This window comes from Leopardus geoffroyi, chromosome D4, assembly GCF_018350155.1.
Source record: "Leopardus geoffroyi isolate Oge1 chromosome D4, O.geoffroyi_Oge1_pat1.0, whole genome shotgun sequence".
Taxonomy (NCBI): domain Eukaryota; kingdom Metazoa; phylum Chordata; class Mammalia; order Carnivora; family Felidae; genus Leopardus; species Leopardus geoffroyi.
This window is the reverse complement of record NC_059342.1, coordinates 61467389-61484566: the sequence shown is the minus strand read 5'-3', so window position 1 is coordinate 61484566 and position 17178 is coordinate 61467389. Positions and strand designations below refer to the sequence as shown.

General features: G+C 51.1%; 1 protein-coding gene across 2 annotated transcripts in view; it reads right to left on the bottom strand.

Moving 5' to 3' along the window:
* COL15A1 (collagen type XV alpha 1 chain) overlaps positions 1-17178 on the bottom strand; it is a 109011-nt gene that overhangs the window by 15310 nt on the left and 76523 nt on the right. For both annotated transcript variants that reach the window (XM_045469664.1, XM_045469662.1), the window contains 10 exons: positions 15842-15907; positions 13851-13886; positions 11245-11307; positions 8907-8975; positions 8761-8796; positions 6086-6139; positions 5925-5984; positions 4444-4512; positions 4280-4321; positions 1739-1784 (listed from right to left, as the gene is read on the bottom strand). In XM_045469664.1, the coding sequence (XP_045325620.1) occupies positions 1739-1784; positions 4280-4321; positions 4444-4512; positions 5925-5984; positions 6086-6139; positions 8761-8796; positions 8907-8975; positions 11245-11307; positions 13851-13886; positions 15842-15907 (541 nt within the window). The remainder of the gene's footprint in view (positions 1-1738; positions 1785-4279; positions 4322-4443; positions 4513-5924; positions 5985-6085; positions 6140-8760; positions 8797-8906; positions 8976-11244; positions 11308-13850; positions 13887-15841; positions 15908-17178) is intronic.

The window sequence follows — 17178 nt, the reverse complement described above, 5'->3', positions numbered from 1 at the left end:
CCAGTCAGGCCTCCAGTCCCATCTCATCTCTGTGTGTGTGTGTGTGTGGCATGGTGGGATAGGGGAGGAGGGGAACCTTCCAGGTTCCCTCAGAGGACCATAAGGGTGCGAAGTATTTCATGCACAAAGTTGGAAGGATGCCAACTGTGTACCCCACCGCCACCCCTCAGGATTTGTGAGAAGCACTCTCTCTCTCTCCAACTCTTTTATAGCGGGGGAGAGGCACGGAGGGAGCCTTCCAGAAGTTCAGCATTGGGAAAGGGAAGCAATCCCCTTTCCCCACTTTGATGGGTGGGGTAGACACTAGATCTCCGAATTCCCAGTTCCCAAGAGATGTGACAGATCGACCCAGCAGTGCTCTCGGGCCGAGAGATGGGGTTTGGGTGCTCAGGCTTCCCGGCACGGGAGGAGTGTGAGTACCAGAGGCCCAATGCCTGCAGCCGGGGGTCCCCTGGGAGATGCAATCACAGGGCCAGGGCGGCAGCGCCTCCACCCTCCCTGGTGAGATCACAGGAGTGGTGAAGCCCAGAGAAGGGGATGGTGAGCTCGATCACCACCACCGACGTGGCTGCTTATCTCACGGAGCGGGAGTAACAACCACCAGTAAGTAGCAGGATACAGGCTCACCAGGGGCTGTCCTGTCCAGAAAGGTCTCTTCCCTCCCCTGTCTCCCAGAGTGGCCCCGTGGGGATGGGGGAACCACCAGGGATCTGAGACAGCAAATCCAGCTCTACCCCGCCTCCCCAAGGTCCCCCTTGCACCAGGGGCAGGGGGAGCCTTGAACTGGATCTGAGCATGGAGGGTGGAAACAGTCTGGACCTTGTAACCAAAACCAACAGAAAACCCACGGGGCCAGGTATCATCAGGAAGACCATAGCCTGGCGGGCCATGGACAACAGAGCAGAGCCAGAGGTCAGTATTGGGGAAAAAATGACTTTTCCCTGTTTAAACTGCAAGTGCTCAGACCTCTCAGTCTGAGGGACACACAGAGGGAGAGAGGGTGTGGGGACAGGGGACCAGAGCGACTGCTCCCCTGCAGACTCCTGTCTCCTGGCCTATGCCCCTTGCTGACATTTACTAATCGGATACCTAGAGCCAGCGCCTCTCACACTTTCCTGTGCAGACACAGTAGGGGGCTTAAAGTGCAGCCTCTGATTCAGCAGGTCTGCAGTGGATCTTACACTTGATCTTAGCCCAAAGGCCCGAGAAGCGATTGAGATGCTGCATTTCTAACATGCCTCCAGGAGATGCTAATGCTGCTGGTCCAAAAACACTTTGAAGCAAAGGTCTTCTGAGCTCCCATAGCCCTTCCCTGTATTAGTTCTTGGTATATTACATTAGAATGATTTTTAAAATAGTTCTGTCTAAGGGAGTCTAAGGGCCCGGGTGGCAAGAATGGCGTAGGATTCATCTGCCCAGTGCACGGGATAGATTCACGCACTATGGTCTTGGTGGATGCTTTATGAACAAATTAACAAATAAAGAGCCAACCTGAGTACTTCCTGCTGGATGGAAGTCCCAGCCACGATGTATAGAATATACAGATGTGTGACAAAACCGAAGAGAGGTGCCCAGTCCCACAGCGCTGGCTCAGCTACCCCTGATCCCACCACATGCAGCCAGATCTTCCCCACCATGAGTCTTAGGTCCAGCACTGGGAGTGGAGACCACCTTCTGCAGAGCTACAAGGGTCTGGAAAAGTCCCACAGAAACAGAAGGTGAAGAAGAGAAGCTGTACCATGAAAGGTGATGAGTTCTGAATTCCCAGGATGAGTGGTATCAACCTGGAGAGAGAGAAAGGCAAGGTCATAAGGTGCCAACCATGTCCTGGTGTTTGCATCCACAGGCAGCTGCCACTGTCCCCTGTCCCGGGGGTGTGTGGTAGGAGGCACGATGTCACGGAGTCAGGCCTTTCTTTGGCTCTGGAACCCCCAAAATCCCAGGAGCCCTCATTGCACAGGCATCCCAGGCCTTCAACTGGGGGGGCCCATTATGCAGCCAGCGGGGGGAGGTGAGACCTACTGGTTGAACAACTGTGCGAAGGGAAAGCCCAAAGCTGCAAGACAACAAATCCCGACAGTGTTGATTTAGCCAACTGAGAGCGTTCTTGGCCTGCTTTCTTATAATTTAGGATTGATTCATGTGAGAGGTCAAGCATCCCAGTGAGTGACGACCCAGGTGTGAGGCTACACAGCCATTAGCTTTGCTACGGTGTATAACCAAGGATGTGCATAATGAACAGGAGCTGATAAGGGTAGTGGTAATGAATAAGGGGGGGTTATCATTTGGTTGGAAGGGCTATTCTAGACTCCCCATTAAGTGCCAGGGGTCTGGCATCTAAGTTGTCCTAGATAATATTCCTTCCCAGTTCATTTCCAGATTCCTGCGTTGTCTTTTCTATAGAACAGAGCCACTGGAGACCCTGCTTTTAATACCCAACTTCCCCTTTTCCCAGTTGATATGTGGAATCAAAATGATCCCTCTGGCACCAGGATCCTCCTACTTTTGGGTGGAGGGTCACAAGTTGCTCAGGGGTCACCCAGAGAAGATGGGGGGAACAGATGAGAATCCCCCAGAAAAGACATTTCAAAGTTAAGGATGTAGGCTGGAGTGGCCAGCTGGTATCCTGTGGCTATGCTGATAGGGTTCCTCCGGTCCCCATGTGGCTAGAAATCATGGTGGTGTCAGGAAGGGGCCGAAATTAGAAGGGGGCTTATAGAATGATGGACATGACAGAAAGCATTTGTTTTTCAAGTGTCCGTTTCAAGAGCTGATCAGGAAATGTCCATGCCCAAGCCCCATGGTGTCCAGCCAGGCAATGTGAAATCAAAAGCTCACCAAAAAATGCTCTGAGCTCATCTTTGGTTTCTTTTCTGTAATCTCATGACCCCAAAGGTTGTGGCCACTGGAAAGGGTCCTAGCACAGGTCGTGGTAATTGCAGTACATTTTTAGAACACTCTCACATTTGCTAAGTGCTGTCCCATGACACCTGCAATCATGTTAGCGGAGAGGGGCTTTGGGCACAAACTCTCCAGGAATCTCGAGCAGACCCTTTGCCTCTCTGGGCTGCCGGTTTCTCCTTCTGTATGATAAGGAGGAGGAATGCAGTCATCTCTCAGGAGCGTCCCTCCAGCACTGACATTTTATGTTTCCCTTCAGGCGATCGGTGTAAACATGACCTGGCTTGATGTCATCCTCACATAGACCAGCAGGCCCCCTGGACGTCTTAGTGGGTCATATCATCTGCATTCTATGCCAGAGTTCCCGGGCCCTGGGCTGCAGACTTGGGTGCCTCAAAGTTTCGACATGGACAGAACTCAGCCAAACTGCGTCATTTTAAAGCCTCTGACCCGAGCCTCAACACCACACCCAACAGGCATCAATTATGAACCCACTTCAAGGAACCTTTCTAAATTGTAATTTGCAAACTTCTGAGAACAGAGGCCACGCCCGTCTAGTTCACCCCTGCATCTCCAGGGCCTAGCAGAGTACTTGGCTCTCAGTAAGTCCTCAATAAATACTTGTTGAACAAATGAGGAAATGGTCACGCACAGCTCTGTGACCAATGCCCGTGCACAGGGACAGGCCCACTCTCCCTGGGCTTCCCCAAAGAAATGGGCAAAACCTCAGGGACAGTGCCACTTGCCTAGCTGGGGTGACCGGGCACGTGCCTGACCCCTTGGAGTCACAGTGCCTAGTGGTCAGGGGACCCGACGGATGACCCCAGCTCTGTCAGTACTGAAACCTTGGACAACTCTGTGAGCTTGTCCCAGTCCCAGTTTGCTTCCTCACTATAAAGTGGGAGGGAGAGTCCTTCCTCTCCTCTCAGCGTTGTATGCTGTTCAACATACCAGATGGGAAGGGACAGCACACATTCACTTACAGGTTTTAGCCAAAAGTTCCTAACGCAAAGAACACTGATTGGAAGTGCTTTATTTTCCCATCTATATTTTTAAGGGGGTAATTTTACTTCTTACTATTTGCTCCAAACGTGAAGCTAATGTGGTTATAATAACAAAAGACACTGCTTTTTGACTGCATTAAAAGAAACACTCTGCCAGTGTGTGCACCTTTTAGAAGATCCAGTATGTGTCACTGCCATGGTCTGTTATCTGGGAGCTTCTAGCGACCTACTGAAGGGTCTATATGTAAGTGATAGGAGACATCAAAGAGAACACTGATGGACTGAAGGGCTTCAACACAAAGACGGATCATCTTCTCTGAGTCGCTTTCTATGCCAACATCTGCTCCTCAGGGCACTGACTGTATACTACTTACCGGCGTTTTGCAGTGTGGCCGGACTGGTATTGGGAAGACAGCCTGCAGGAAGTGAGAACAAGAGAAGTGAGGCCATCAGGACGCCTGACTCCAGCTTAGGCCAGTCTGGGGCCTACTCCCCAGTAGCCCCTGAAGGTCTCCCTCCCCCGCCCTACCCAGCTTACTCCTTTGATGTTGATCACAGCTCCAGGGGGTCCAGGGGGCCCTGGAGGACCAGGTAAGCCAGGTGGGCCCTGAAGGGAGAAAAAGGCCATTCCTGAGTTGAGGTTATTGTGAGTGCAGGGCAGCTGCGGGATACTTCCTCCAGGAATGGGGAAAGAAGACCCTCTAAAGTCGCCTACTTCTCCCACAGGGAGGCCTGACACTTGGAAACAGCACGTCAACATCCATGACCCCATTGCATCTTTACGGCCACCCATGGAAGAGGCAGAGGAGCAAGCACTATCCCTGGTTTACGAATGGAGACAGAGGCCAAGAGAGGGGAAGTGACCTGCTCAAAGCCACACAGCTGGAACCTAGATTCTGCCTCCCAGAGAAGGGCTCAGCCAACACGGAGCCCACCACCTCTCTACCAGCACATCCCTGCTATGGAGGGGCAGGTGGCGTGGGGACCGGAGGGTCCCTCACCTGATACGGTACCTTAGAGAGTGCCTCATAAATGCAAAAATAAATGCAAAACTCTTGTTCACTAGCAGCATTCTTTTCTTTTCTTTTCTTTTCTTTTTTTTAATGTTTATTTAAGACAGGGAGTGTGTGAGTGGGAGAGGAGCAGAGAGAGAGAATCCCAAGCTTGCTCCACAGAGTGGCATTATTGTCAAAGCCAGGTCAGCCGGCCTTAATGCCGTGCAATGTCTTTTCCTCCAAGCCCGGATCTCAAGCAGGACCTTGCAGCAGGACGGGTGAGGCTCTGACCACAGGTATGAGGAGTCCGGCCCGCTTGGAAGCTGCACGGATCCTCCTAAGTGAAGGCACGAGTGCCTGCTTCACCTAGTAGCCGCAGCGTGCTTGAGGAGTGTGAGCCAGTCCTCACTTGCCTGTCTGATTTCTGGACATGCAGAGCAGAGATGGGATGGTGCAAACAAAAGTAGACTTTGTAGAGAGTCTGGTACATAGTAGGTGCTCAAGAAACACTGGCGTCCTTATTGTAGACCCTGGACCCTGCTGATGCCCCCAGTGTCTGCCACCTTGTGAGGCTCTGCCTAAGTAGCTGACCTACCTTTGATACGCACTCACAAACATGTGCCGAGCCCCTAGAGGTGTGATATCCCTGGGACCGTGTACAGCGGGAAGATGGGGTATTACCCCAGGGTCAGGAGCCTGGGATGTGAGACCAGATTTCCTGAGCATACCCAGATCTCTCTCCCACCCTTCCTCTTGGGTCGGGACAAGGAAGCTTATGTTCCACTAAGGAGCTTTCAGTGGCAGAGACCCTCCTGAGAGTGGGCTGGAGGACAGGGATGGGCTGGAGGATCTTTGGAAGTGGCAATGGAGGAAGGAGACAAACATTCCTGAAGATTCTGTCTGCAAGCCCCACTCACTGGACCCGGTACTCTCTTAGCCGCCCCCCCCCCCAACCCCCATGGACACTGGACTCAGGGCTCTGTCCCAGGTAGTGGGGGGCTGGGGCACTGGTCATCTCACTCACCGGCATCATGACCCCTCGGTCTCCCTTGGCGCCCTTGAGGCCATTCAGTCCCGGACGACCCTGCAACCCACAGGAGATGCCTTAGTAAACCCACTGACCGCCAGCTGGCCCAGCCCACGCGTCCTCCCCTCACATCCAGTCTGAGGAACAGCGACACCTACGGGTCGTCCGGGGAGGCCAAACTCTCCTTTGTGTCCTGGTGGTCCTTTGGGCCCCTAGAGGCAAAACAAGTATCAGATTAGAAAAGAAGAGAAAGTCAAGGGCCAGGGCGATGAGGGGCACTGGCCTGCCTTCATGGGCAGTGGTGAGGATGAATCACTGGGCAGGGAGGAGGGAGGACAACGGGCAATTATCAAGTATGCACCTGCCTGGAACCTTGACTCCCAACTTCTCTGCTCTCAGCTGGGACCACCGATTCAACCCCTTTGCACCCCATGGCCTCCTGCAGGCTGTACCCCACCCAAGACTCTGGACCCCACCCTCTCAGTCAGGGCTAAGGAAGGAGCAAGAGCCAGTAGCTCAGGGCCACAGCCCCCTGGTAGCTGGGTACTGGGGTAGCTTAGAAGACGGACCTGTGCCCTAGGTCTTATGTCCCAGTCGGAATAACGCAGCCCTGCCTCGCCTCTCATGCTAGCCCAGCCTGAGAACCTGCTCCAGGATTTGGCTCCTGCCTTGCTCCCACCTGTCTCTCAGGACCAGAGTCTTGGCCTGGCACCTCAATTCTTCAGATGAGTCTTTGACCTGTGGACCCTTATTCATTCCAGTGCTGGCTTTCTATGTCTTCATGCTTCTAGAGCCACTGCCCTGTTCCACTCTCCTGCAGGAACCCTTATGCCTTCTGGCATCCAGGATATGTACAATGCACACTACCTCTTCCCAGAACACCCTCTGCCTCCGGTCTACACTTTCCTACTTCTGTAGCTGGGGCTGCCCCGTCCTCCCAGGGGAATGACTAGTTTAAGCCTGGGGTCTCCAAGTCCCTTCTTCCTGCTGACATTAACAGATATAACCATGCCCTGGAAAATGGCAAATAAAGCTGAGTTAAAACGGGCTCTGTATGTAAAGTACCCAGCCCACAATAGTCCTAAAGATAGAAAAGCAAGAACAGAAGGAGTAACAGGGCACAGGCCACTTGGTGGTATGTTCTAGTGCAGAGCTCTTCTCAAACGTCAGTGTGCCCAGGCGTCACCTGGGATCTTGTCACAACGCAGACCCAGCAGGTCCAGGGTGCGGCCTAAGGCTCTGCATTTCTAACAAGCTCCCAGGTGATGCTGATGATGCTGATCCAGGAGCCACGAGTAACAAGGCTCTAGGGAGCTTGTAAAGGCGCTGTAAGCTATACCAGTCATGAGGGCCACAAGTAGCCCATGTGACATCATCATGTGAAGGAGAAGGTCTCCCATGCTGTCTGAGCTTGGCAAGCTGTGCACACACTGGGCTTTGGTAGGAACAAGTGACATGGCCATCTGAAGCGGCGTGCTGGCCACCATTGCTAACTCCTGGAATATTTCCATGGTACTGGATGTTGGTAAGTGATTCACCAGTGGTTAACACCATACTCCCCCAGTCTGTCTTAGCCCACGGTTTCTCCTCTGCAGGGCACCCATTCTGCCCGACTGAAGGGGCCAAAGGCCTCAGAAGGTCCTTTGAGGGATGCAACTTGGAGGTTATGGGCCATTCGTCAAGGACATGTGTCTGTGAGGTCCCTTCTCCTCAGGCCTGAGGTCCAGCTTCAACCAAACAAACCCCATGTACAAATCTCCAGGCCAAAATGCTTTAGAAGAAATGTTTACTGGGGACAGTGGGGAAAACCTGGATACGGACTCCAACAGGCTTGGCTCAAATCCCCAGTGTACCACTTACAAGCTGTGTGACAGCGGGCAAGTTACTCACTCTCTTTGACATCCGTTTCCTGGTCTATAAACTGGGAATTCTGATACCTCTTAGAGCAGTGAGTCTGACATGAGATGGTCTGTGTGAAGTATCAGTACAGCATCTGACCCACAGTGGACATTTTACACCTGAATTTTGTTGTTGTTGTTGTTCTTGGGGAGGACTCTATGACAGAGAGGTTTACAGTTCATTCTTGAGAGAACTGGGAGCTTAAAAATCATTCAGCAGCCCAAATGGGTTACAGATTCCTAGAGCACGTAAGCCAAGAAGGGCCCTATCATATTATCTAGTGCTAACTTGATACCTTTAACTGTACCTCTGCCCTCTGTAAGATGGGAAAACAGAAGCCCAGACAGAAATGGACTTGCCCAAGGCCTCATAGACACTAGGTCCAAGAAACAAGAGAGACTTTCTGGGGTTCCTCTGAGGGGTTCCTTGGGCAATGGCAATCTTCAGCTAGCAAGCATGTGGTATACCCGTGAGTGGTTGGCACCAGTCGATTCTCCTCTCCTTCCTTGACACACAGCTAACCTACACTTCTGAGTTCTGGCCAGTGGAATGTGCTAAAAGTGATATTCATCATCCTTCATGACCTCTTTCCCCTCCCCAGCCTCAGCCTGCGGAGCTGGAAGATGCCAGTGTGGCTTGGGAAACCACCGGACGGCAGAGTCCCAGGACAAAAGTATCCTGGGTCCCTGAATCACTGCTTGGGGGAAGATGCCCACCTAGGAACAACGACCATGGGATTGGCAAGAGTGAGCAGCTGCTTCTGTGCTAACCCGCTGAGATTTTCACTGGACTACAATTAGCATACCCTAATCCACATACATTTGCCACACCCTTGCTGTTTTCACAACTTGACAACTCAATCTAACGGAGCCAAAGTATGAGAAATGCTTCAAGCCCCCCAGTCCAGCCCCAGCTGAGAGATGGTCTGGCTTACCATTGGTCCGGGGGCTCCATGCACACCAGGTTCACCCTAAAGCAGGGAGATACGAACTCGTCATTCAGAGGAACACAGTCGGTGCCAGGAACAAACATGGGGCGTTGAAGCGGATGTGTGCCTTCAGGGTCTGGTGACATGATTACCTTTCTCCCCTGCAGCCGTTCCAGAGGAATGTCCCCGGCGAGGATGGCACCTGGCTCTCCCTTCTCTCCCTGCAATTCAGAGAACCTTTCAATGAAATCGGGTCTCTTCCTCACGGCCTCATCCAGAGGCTCCCTTGGGCCCGTGGTCCTGCAGCCCCGATCCCGTACCTGCAGCCCCGCTGATCAGACATGACCTGTCCCTGGAGAACAAACTGCAGGGGCCTCCTACCTGAGCGCTCGCTCTCTGGGTTACTCCCTCAACACACAAGTCCAGGTGGGCGTCCTGCAAGCCTCGAGGGCTCCCATGGCGATGGATCTACATCCTCACCCCCCGACCCTCCAGGAACCAGCCTGACAAGGTCCTCCCCACCTCTTACTACACAGCACCCCTCTGAGAACCTCTGGCTCCTAATTTACTTGGTGGCTTGCCTCCCTAACAATCCTTATTCTCGTTAAAACGCCTGCAATTAGGAAAGAGACAAAAGTATGAACACTAGAGGCCTCTCTCAACACAGAGGCCTCGTGTCTCCATGTGGAACTCTGTCCCCAGACTCTGGGAGCCTGTGCAAACCTGAGCAGACAAAGCTATCTCAGATGCTGGGGAACTGGGGAGATGGGTAGCCAGGTGGCCAATCTTGCCCTAGATCCCGTCCTCAGCAGAGCCATCTACTTATCCCAGGAGGCTTCCTAGAAGATTTGTGTGCACAGAGAAGGCCAGGTGGAGGGACCTTCCATATCACTCTAACACTCTGGCTCCAAACTTCAGCGCTGGCCCCTGAGGTGCTAGGCTGGACCACACTAAAGTCCCCCTTCAACGGGGCCAGAAGCAGCCGGGACAGCGGTGCCAAAGCAAGCAGAGCGGCCTCTTCCCTCCGTCCCCCTGAGCCCACACCTCATATTTGGATCTTACCACTGCACTGGCGAGGAAAGGCAGTCCTGAGCACGGCAGCAGTAAGAAGGACAAGCACAGAAGCATTAGAGGCAGAGCGAGAGAAAGTGTGTTTGCTGCGAGGGCTGGAGCAGAGCTGGCTGGGCGCCCATCCCAGTTTTCAAGGTGGTAGGAAATTAGTGGTGGCGACGGCACGTAGGTCCCTCTAAAAATGGTGTTTAAAGCAAGAGCCACTCTGGTTCGACCAGGCCTCCTCCCAAGCCACAGCGGCGGCTTGTCAAAGGCCCAAGGCAGCAAAAAGCACCCCAAGACATCACCCCACATGGTGCCAAATGCAGACCCCTTTGCCCAGCCTTTGAACTCCCTACGCTCTAAAATTATGGTCCAACAGACACTGGAGCCTCTGCTGGGGGGCCAGTGTGGAATGGTGGGGGGAGAACAAAAAGACAGAAGCTTAATGCTCCCTCCTTTCGGAGACATACCCACCCTCTGTGCCTCTCAAGGAAGGATCAGGGGTTTCTGCTATTGGCCTTGCATAGATCACCGTTACAGCAACGGCCATGCTTTCTGTTGGCTAACTGCATGTCTGTTCCTCATGTCTTACTTCTATATCCCTAGTGCCTCCTATAGGAACCCGGCTGGCACATCCTTAGGAATGGATATAAGATGGATGAGTACACAAATGGATAGATGAATTCGTGACCCAATCCAGAGTCTTTGCAATCTGTGTATGGATGTTACTCTCCCCCTTATCTATAAAAACCAACCAGGAAGTTAATTCTAAGAGGCAAACACGGAAGGATAGAAAGGTCCGTTCCGTGTCTTGGGAGTTCCCAGGATATTCTTTGCATGCTAAATACTTATTCCAAAGATTTTGGACCAAGACTGCCATCCAAATGCAGAATGCTCAACTTATAATTTCTAAATACTAGCATCTATTGTACTGATTAATTTTATGTTCCTTTATCCAATAAATGTCTTGGGTGCTATTTGTGCACCAGATCCTATGCTAAGTACTGGGACCACAGAGAAGAAACTGGCATGTGGCCCTGCCCTCAGGGAGCACACACTCTAATGGGGGTGCCCAACAGGTCGCTAGATAAAGCATGGCCCATGGGACTATGATGAGAATCAATGTCCCCACCATGACCCACCTTCACCTTGGAGGGCCACTTAGATCATAAAAGTTAACAGCTGTGGAGTGGCTGCTACTAAATATGGAGTTTCTTTTTGGCACGAAAATGTTCAAGAATTGGGAAGTGGTGATGGCTGTACAACCTTGTGACTATCCTAAAAATCACTGAACTCTACAACTTAAAGGAATGGATTTTGCGGCATGTGAATTATATCTCAGAAAACTTTTTTAAAGTTAAAAGCTACTTTCAGCCAATTTGAAATATTTAGCAAATTCTGGAGCATGATCCCACTAAATACCTGGGTCCCTCTTACCTGTTCTCCTTTTAGTCCTGGAAATCCAGGCACACCGGTGTCACCTTTTGGTCCACGAGGGCCCTGAAAGGAATCATCGGAGGGTATTTTGTTGTTTGTTAAGATTAAAATGCTTTAGGGGTGTCTGGGTGGCTCAGTCGGTTAAGTGTCCGACTCTTGGTTTTGGCTCAGGTCATCTCACGGTTCATGAGTTCAAGCCTTGCATCAGGCTCTGCACTGACAGCATGGAGCCTGCTTTGGATTCTCTCTCTCCCTCTCTCTCTGCCCCTCCCCAGCTCTCTCTCTTTCTCAAAATAAATAAATAAACTTTAAAAAAAAAAAAAAAGAGCTTCTTCTGCTGCTAGGAAGAAGTCACAACTAGCCACGATGTTTTCTTAATTTTAAGTGATGCAAGAATTGTGGTATGGTGGAAAGACGACAGCACTGAGCGCTAGGAGGCCTAGAGGCCCCTGCCTCTGAACTTTGGCTTCGTCTGAGGGGCCCTACTGAGACAGCCTGGTCCTGCTGCCTCTGCTCACCCCATGGGTCCTCCTGGCCACCCCGTGGCCTGCCTCCACCCACCGTTCATTGCCTGGAACTCCCACTTCCCGTCTGGCTCCCCACCACATATGGGATGGGATCCAAACGTCCCAGCCTGACACTCAAACCCATCCCAGCCAGCCTCAGCACCTCATCCCCTGCTCCCCATCACACACCCAGGTGAGCCTTTTCCCTTATCCTCTCTGCCCTGCTCACTGCCTCCGCGCTTCTGCCCACGCCCTTCCCGCTGCGGGAATGCCCAGCCACCCCTCTGCGGAGCCAAGTTCTGCACACCCGGCCAGAGGTGACCACCTCTTCTCAACTCCAACACTATATACCTGTGACAGTGACTCACAGCCAGATGTCTGCCCCAAAAAGGTGTTTCACACTTTACTGCCATATAGCTTTTCACAAGTCCCTGTGCAGTCTTGTGGGTTAAAGGGGGAGTTACCCACTAGAGCAGTGGCTTTCAAATATTTGTTATTGTTACTTTTTAGCAATGAAACTCTTTTCATTCCTTTTTTTTTTTTTTTCAAGTAAAGACTTGAATGAAAGCTCAATATATAAAATATGTCAAATGGAGCTTCTTAATTGCAGGTTGGTGGCCTGGAATCCCACTTTGTGGCCCCCTCTTTACTCCCTAAAGTGGCCCTGGGGGCTCCCGCGGGAACACAGCCCTACTCATATAGAGGAAAACGTGTTCCGGAACATGCCCCTGGTTCGGAGCAGCCAAGCCAGGGCCGGAGCTCAGAGGTCTGGCCTCTCCTCCTCTTAACAAAAGAGGTGTTCTCTATGACTGCCACTCTCTCTCCTGTTCCTGAGGTCTCGTTCACACGTATTGCCAGTGTCATGACAGGATATGCTCCTTTTGCAAAATGTAAAAAGTTCAGAGGCACCTGTGTGGCTCAGTCCATTAAGTGTTCGACTTCAGCTCAGGTCATGATCTCACAGTTCATGGGCTGGAGCCCCAAGTCGGGCTCGTGCTGACAGCTCAGAGCCTGGAGCCTGGGTTCTGTGTCTCCCTCTCTCTCTGCCCCTCCCCTGCTTGCTCTCTCTCTCTCTCTCTCAAAAATAAACACTAAAAAAAATTAAAAAAACAAAATGTAAAAAGCTCAGAAAAACAGAAAGAAACAGAAAGAGAAATCACTTATATTCCATCATCAAGAACAAATTTCTGTCACAGTTTTGTTAAATCTCCTTCATTTGCCTGGAGGCAACGCATACGCTGTTGGCATTAGGACATTTCAGATCTGGAGCATCTTGGAGAAATTGTGCAGATTTCACGCTGGAGCCTTGAGCGTAAGCACAAGCTCACACTTTTAGACAAAACTGATCACTTTCTATACAGAAATGCATATTCACCTTCCACGGTGGAAGCCACAATAGTGTGCACACAGACTATTAATTGTTGGGCTTCTAGTCTGTGATCGCTCCCCCTCATCCCCCACTGCTCCCATCCTCTCTCTTTAGGACACTGATCTGCGGGGACTGTATACTTGACTCATCCCCTCACATTCATAGGCAGCCAACCACTGGCTCTGGTTTCTGCTGGTACCAGGAGAGAGATTAAGACCCAACCTCCACAAGCTGTTCACAGTACAATCGAGAAAAAAAGACAAGGGTGTGAATAACTTATTAAGGGCAGAAAAGAATCACAGCAGAGGTGAAAATAAAGCCTGTGGGACTCAAAGGAGGAAAGGATGGGGCACCTGGGTGGTTCAGTCAGTTAAGCGTCCTGACTCTTAGTTTCGACTCAGGTTCTGATCTCAAGGTTTCATGAGTTCAAGCCCTGCACTGGGCTCCACGCTGACAGAGCGGAGCCTGCTTGGGATTCTCTGTCTCCCTTTCTCTCTGCCCCTTTCCCACTCACGCTCTGTCTCTTTTAAATAAACTTTAAAAAATAAAAAAAATAAAAAATTAAAAAATAAAAAAAAAAGGAGGAAAGGACCGCTCCAGGTGAGGGTCAACCAGGGCAGGTTACATGAACAAGATGGTGTCATAGAGAAGGAGAATGGCATTCCAGGTGGAAGGCACAGAATGAACACAGCCCCAGGGCACAGAGGGAAGATGGCTACTGTGGTACTTACTGGAAATCCCGGCAGCCCAGGTATGCCCTCCGGACCCTGTGACATACCAAAGATAAAATAGGCTGGTTAGCAGCAGCATTTCCAGAGCCAGCAGGAATGCTGTGCCTCAGGGGCCCACCCCCTCCCAGCAGCTCCCAAAGACCCAAGCATGTTCTCACGGTGGAGGGTGTCTCACGATCCATGTTGCAGACAAGGATGTTGAGGCCCAAGAGGGGAAGGGACCGTGCAGAGTCACGCGGCTGGTTAGTGACGGAGTCAGAAACTGTGCCCAGGAGCCCAGAGCCCCCACTGCCACCCCACCCCCATGCAGGACTCTGCATTTGAAGGGTCTGCCTTCTCCTCTGTGAAATCACTTGATACATGTTCTTGGAGAAGCAGCCCCTAATTTCTGAAGCGTGGGCCCAAAGGGTGTGCCGAGGTATTTGGGGGTGGAGACTCAGTGCTTCTCCCTCAGAGAAGAACAAACAGACAGTGTGCGGTTCACTCCACATTGGCCGGGACTCTTCTTCCTGCCGGCCCAGGTACCCACATGCTCATTAAATGTCTGACTTTGGCAGAATACATAGAGAGACAGACAACTGGAAAGCAACACGTTTCTCAATCCACTGTATATACAGTGGGGTGGGGAAGCAGAAGGGTGCCAGCTGGGACTTGAGTCCCCTCAGGGAGGGATGGGCCTCTGAGTAGGAAAATTCTGGCCCTTCATTAGGAACGAAAAGGATCCTTGGATTTGCTAAAGGAAGGATGGGGACTGGCAGGGAAGGCAGATTCTAGGGGTGCGGGGAGGGAGAAGGGATGGGGCAGACAAGCCCCAGGGACTCTTAGGGCAGAGATGCCGAATCTTTGATTTTAGAGGGTATTTTCCTTTAGTAATAACCCGCCTAATAACCCCAAACCTCTAATTGTTTGGGAAATACCAAGACCCTTTGTGAGATGACTTTTTCTTGAGAGCTGGTTTGCTTTAGGGGTTAACTATTGGGGTATTTTGAGTGATTTTACAGAAACCAAGGAAAAGAAGCCCCATTGGCTGTAGTAAAGAGACGGCAGAAGTACCCACCAACAGAGGTCCCTCAGCAGGACAGGCTGGCTCTAGAAGAACGTCCCAGATATCTGCAGAAGCCTTGGGGGGAGTGCCAAGTTCTCCCCAGGACATGGATGCTGGGGGTGGAGGCCAACCTCATTAGGGACCACAGGGGTGGGTGGGCTGCCCAGCTGTGGAAGTATAAGCCTCAATCTGCATGTGGGCTTGCGCTAAGTGCTGCCATTTGCAAAGCAGATTCACATCCACCAACCTCTTATGAGGTTGCTAAAGGCTGCTGAGGCATTGTCAGAGGACAGGCTCAGAGGCTCAGAGTGGTGTGTGGACATGGGCTGGAACCCCAGGGCTCCTAAGACCACAGTTCTTTCCTCTCTTTCCGGCTGTCACCAGCAGATGCTGGGAGGTGCAACGGGGATTTATGGCACAGGCTGCAGGAAGGAGCTTCCTTCCTTTTAGGTCTCCTTATGCCATAGGCCGACTCTGCAGACTTGCAGAGATACTGCAGCTTTGCTAAGTGGTCCCTATCTCTAACAGGGGGCTGGAAAGACCAAAGTAGGTCATGTTCTCTCCTTGTGCGCTGGTTTTCCCATTAGCACAAGGCTAGGTCTCCCTAGGCTCTTCCCATTCTAAGAGATGAGATCATGCAAATAAAAGCAGGTCAAAGGCATCCCACAGACGTCAATCGGTTTGTTACTTAGGATTCTTTGCTTTCCATGACACATACTTCCGATACATGAGACTGGAAGCTTCCACTGCATTGTACACAAAACTTCCCGAGTGATCAAATTAATGTGATAGCAACTTCTCAGAAATGCAAAGTTCTTTTTTCCATTCTATTCTGACATATTCTAGCTCCATACTTCAGGAGCTAAGAAGATTCCAAACCAACCCAGCTTAGTTTCAGCAGGGTATCTGGGAAGAACTTCACTCTAGGGCAGCTGTGGATACACACCGGAGGCCCAATGAGCTCAGGGATATCCGAGAGATTCAGGAACCCATGGGTGATGTTAACCAAAGACTGAAAAGAGAGAAAACAGACAATGAGACAGAGGGTAGCACATTCCACCTTGTTCCTGGCAGGGAGTCTTTAACTGAAGTCACCCCAGCACCGCAGAGCAGAGGCAAACACAACACCCTAAACTCACTGCCAGCACATCCATCCCCTCCCCACCCCTTATGAAACAGCGCTGAGCTGCTGTAGACTTTCTTCTTTCAATTAACCTTAAAACTGCACCATCCATGGGGTGTCTGGGTGGCTCAGTCGGTCAAGCGTCTGACTTTGGCTCGGGTCATGATCTCACGGTTCGTGAGGTCGAGCCCCGCGTCGGGCTCTGTGCGGACAGCTCAGAGTCTGGAGCCTGCTTTGGATTCTGTGTCTCCCTCTCCCTCTCTGCCCCTCCTCTGCTTGCACTCTGTCTCTGTCTGTCTCTCTCTCAAAAATAAACATTAAAAAAAATTTTAATAAAAATAAAAAAATTGCACCATCTATGAATGTCTTCTCTTTTAAAATTTTAAACACGCACACACATATTTTTAAAGCATATATTTCCATATATATCTCCATAGGAAGCATGCAGCGTTGACAGTGTGTGTGTCCGTGTGCCTATTCTACGTCAACGGCATCAGGCTGAACGCAGAATTCTTCAACTTGCTTCTTCCAACAATGGAGCATGGATGTCTTTCCACATGGAACTGGGGGGTATGGACACTTTTGTTTCAATGGATTGCTGAAGAGTGGTCTAAAGGGGCCTTGTAACTTACACTGCTACCAAAGCATATGAGACTCACTATTTCACCACACCCTTACCCACCCTGGATATTTGTAATCACTTTTTTTTTTTTTTTAAACTGTAGGCATCCTTTTTTCCCCAGTTATTTGGGATTTTTCTGTCTCTCTGTCATCTATCAGTATGGCATCACTTGTCTCAGAAGAGCCACAGTTTTTCACCAGTGTGATGCTCTAACATGAAGGGGACCTTGCTCTGCTCCCTGCCCACACCCCAGCCTTCTCTACAGTTTTCCACCACTCTCTACACCCTCCACACCCATCAGCTTCCTGTGCCTTGGATTCACTCACGTTTTCCTATTCTGTGCTGTGGCTCAGAGTGTGCCTGCCAGCTGAATTCTGGAAGTCCTGTCCTTTGTGCCTACCTGGTAAGATCCTTCTCAGCTCCTAAGTCCCTGCTCAAAGACACCTCCTCCAGAAAGGCTTCCTTAATTTCACATACCCCAAAACATCTTTCCTCACTCTTCCCCCACTTATGTTCCTCTGCCTCTCTGTCACAGCCA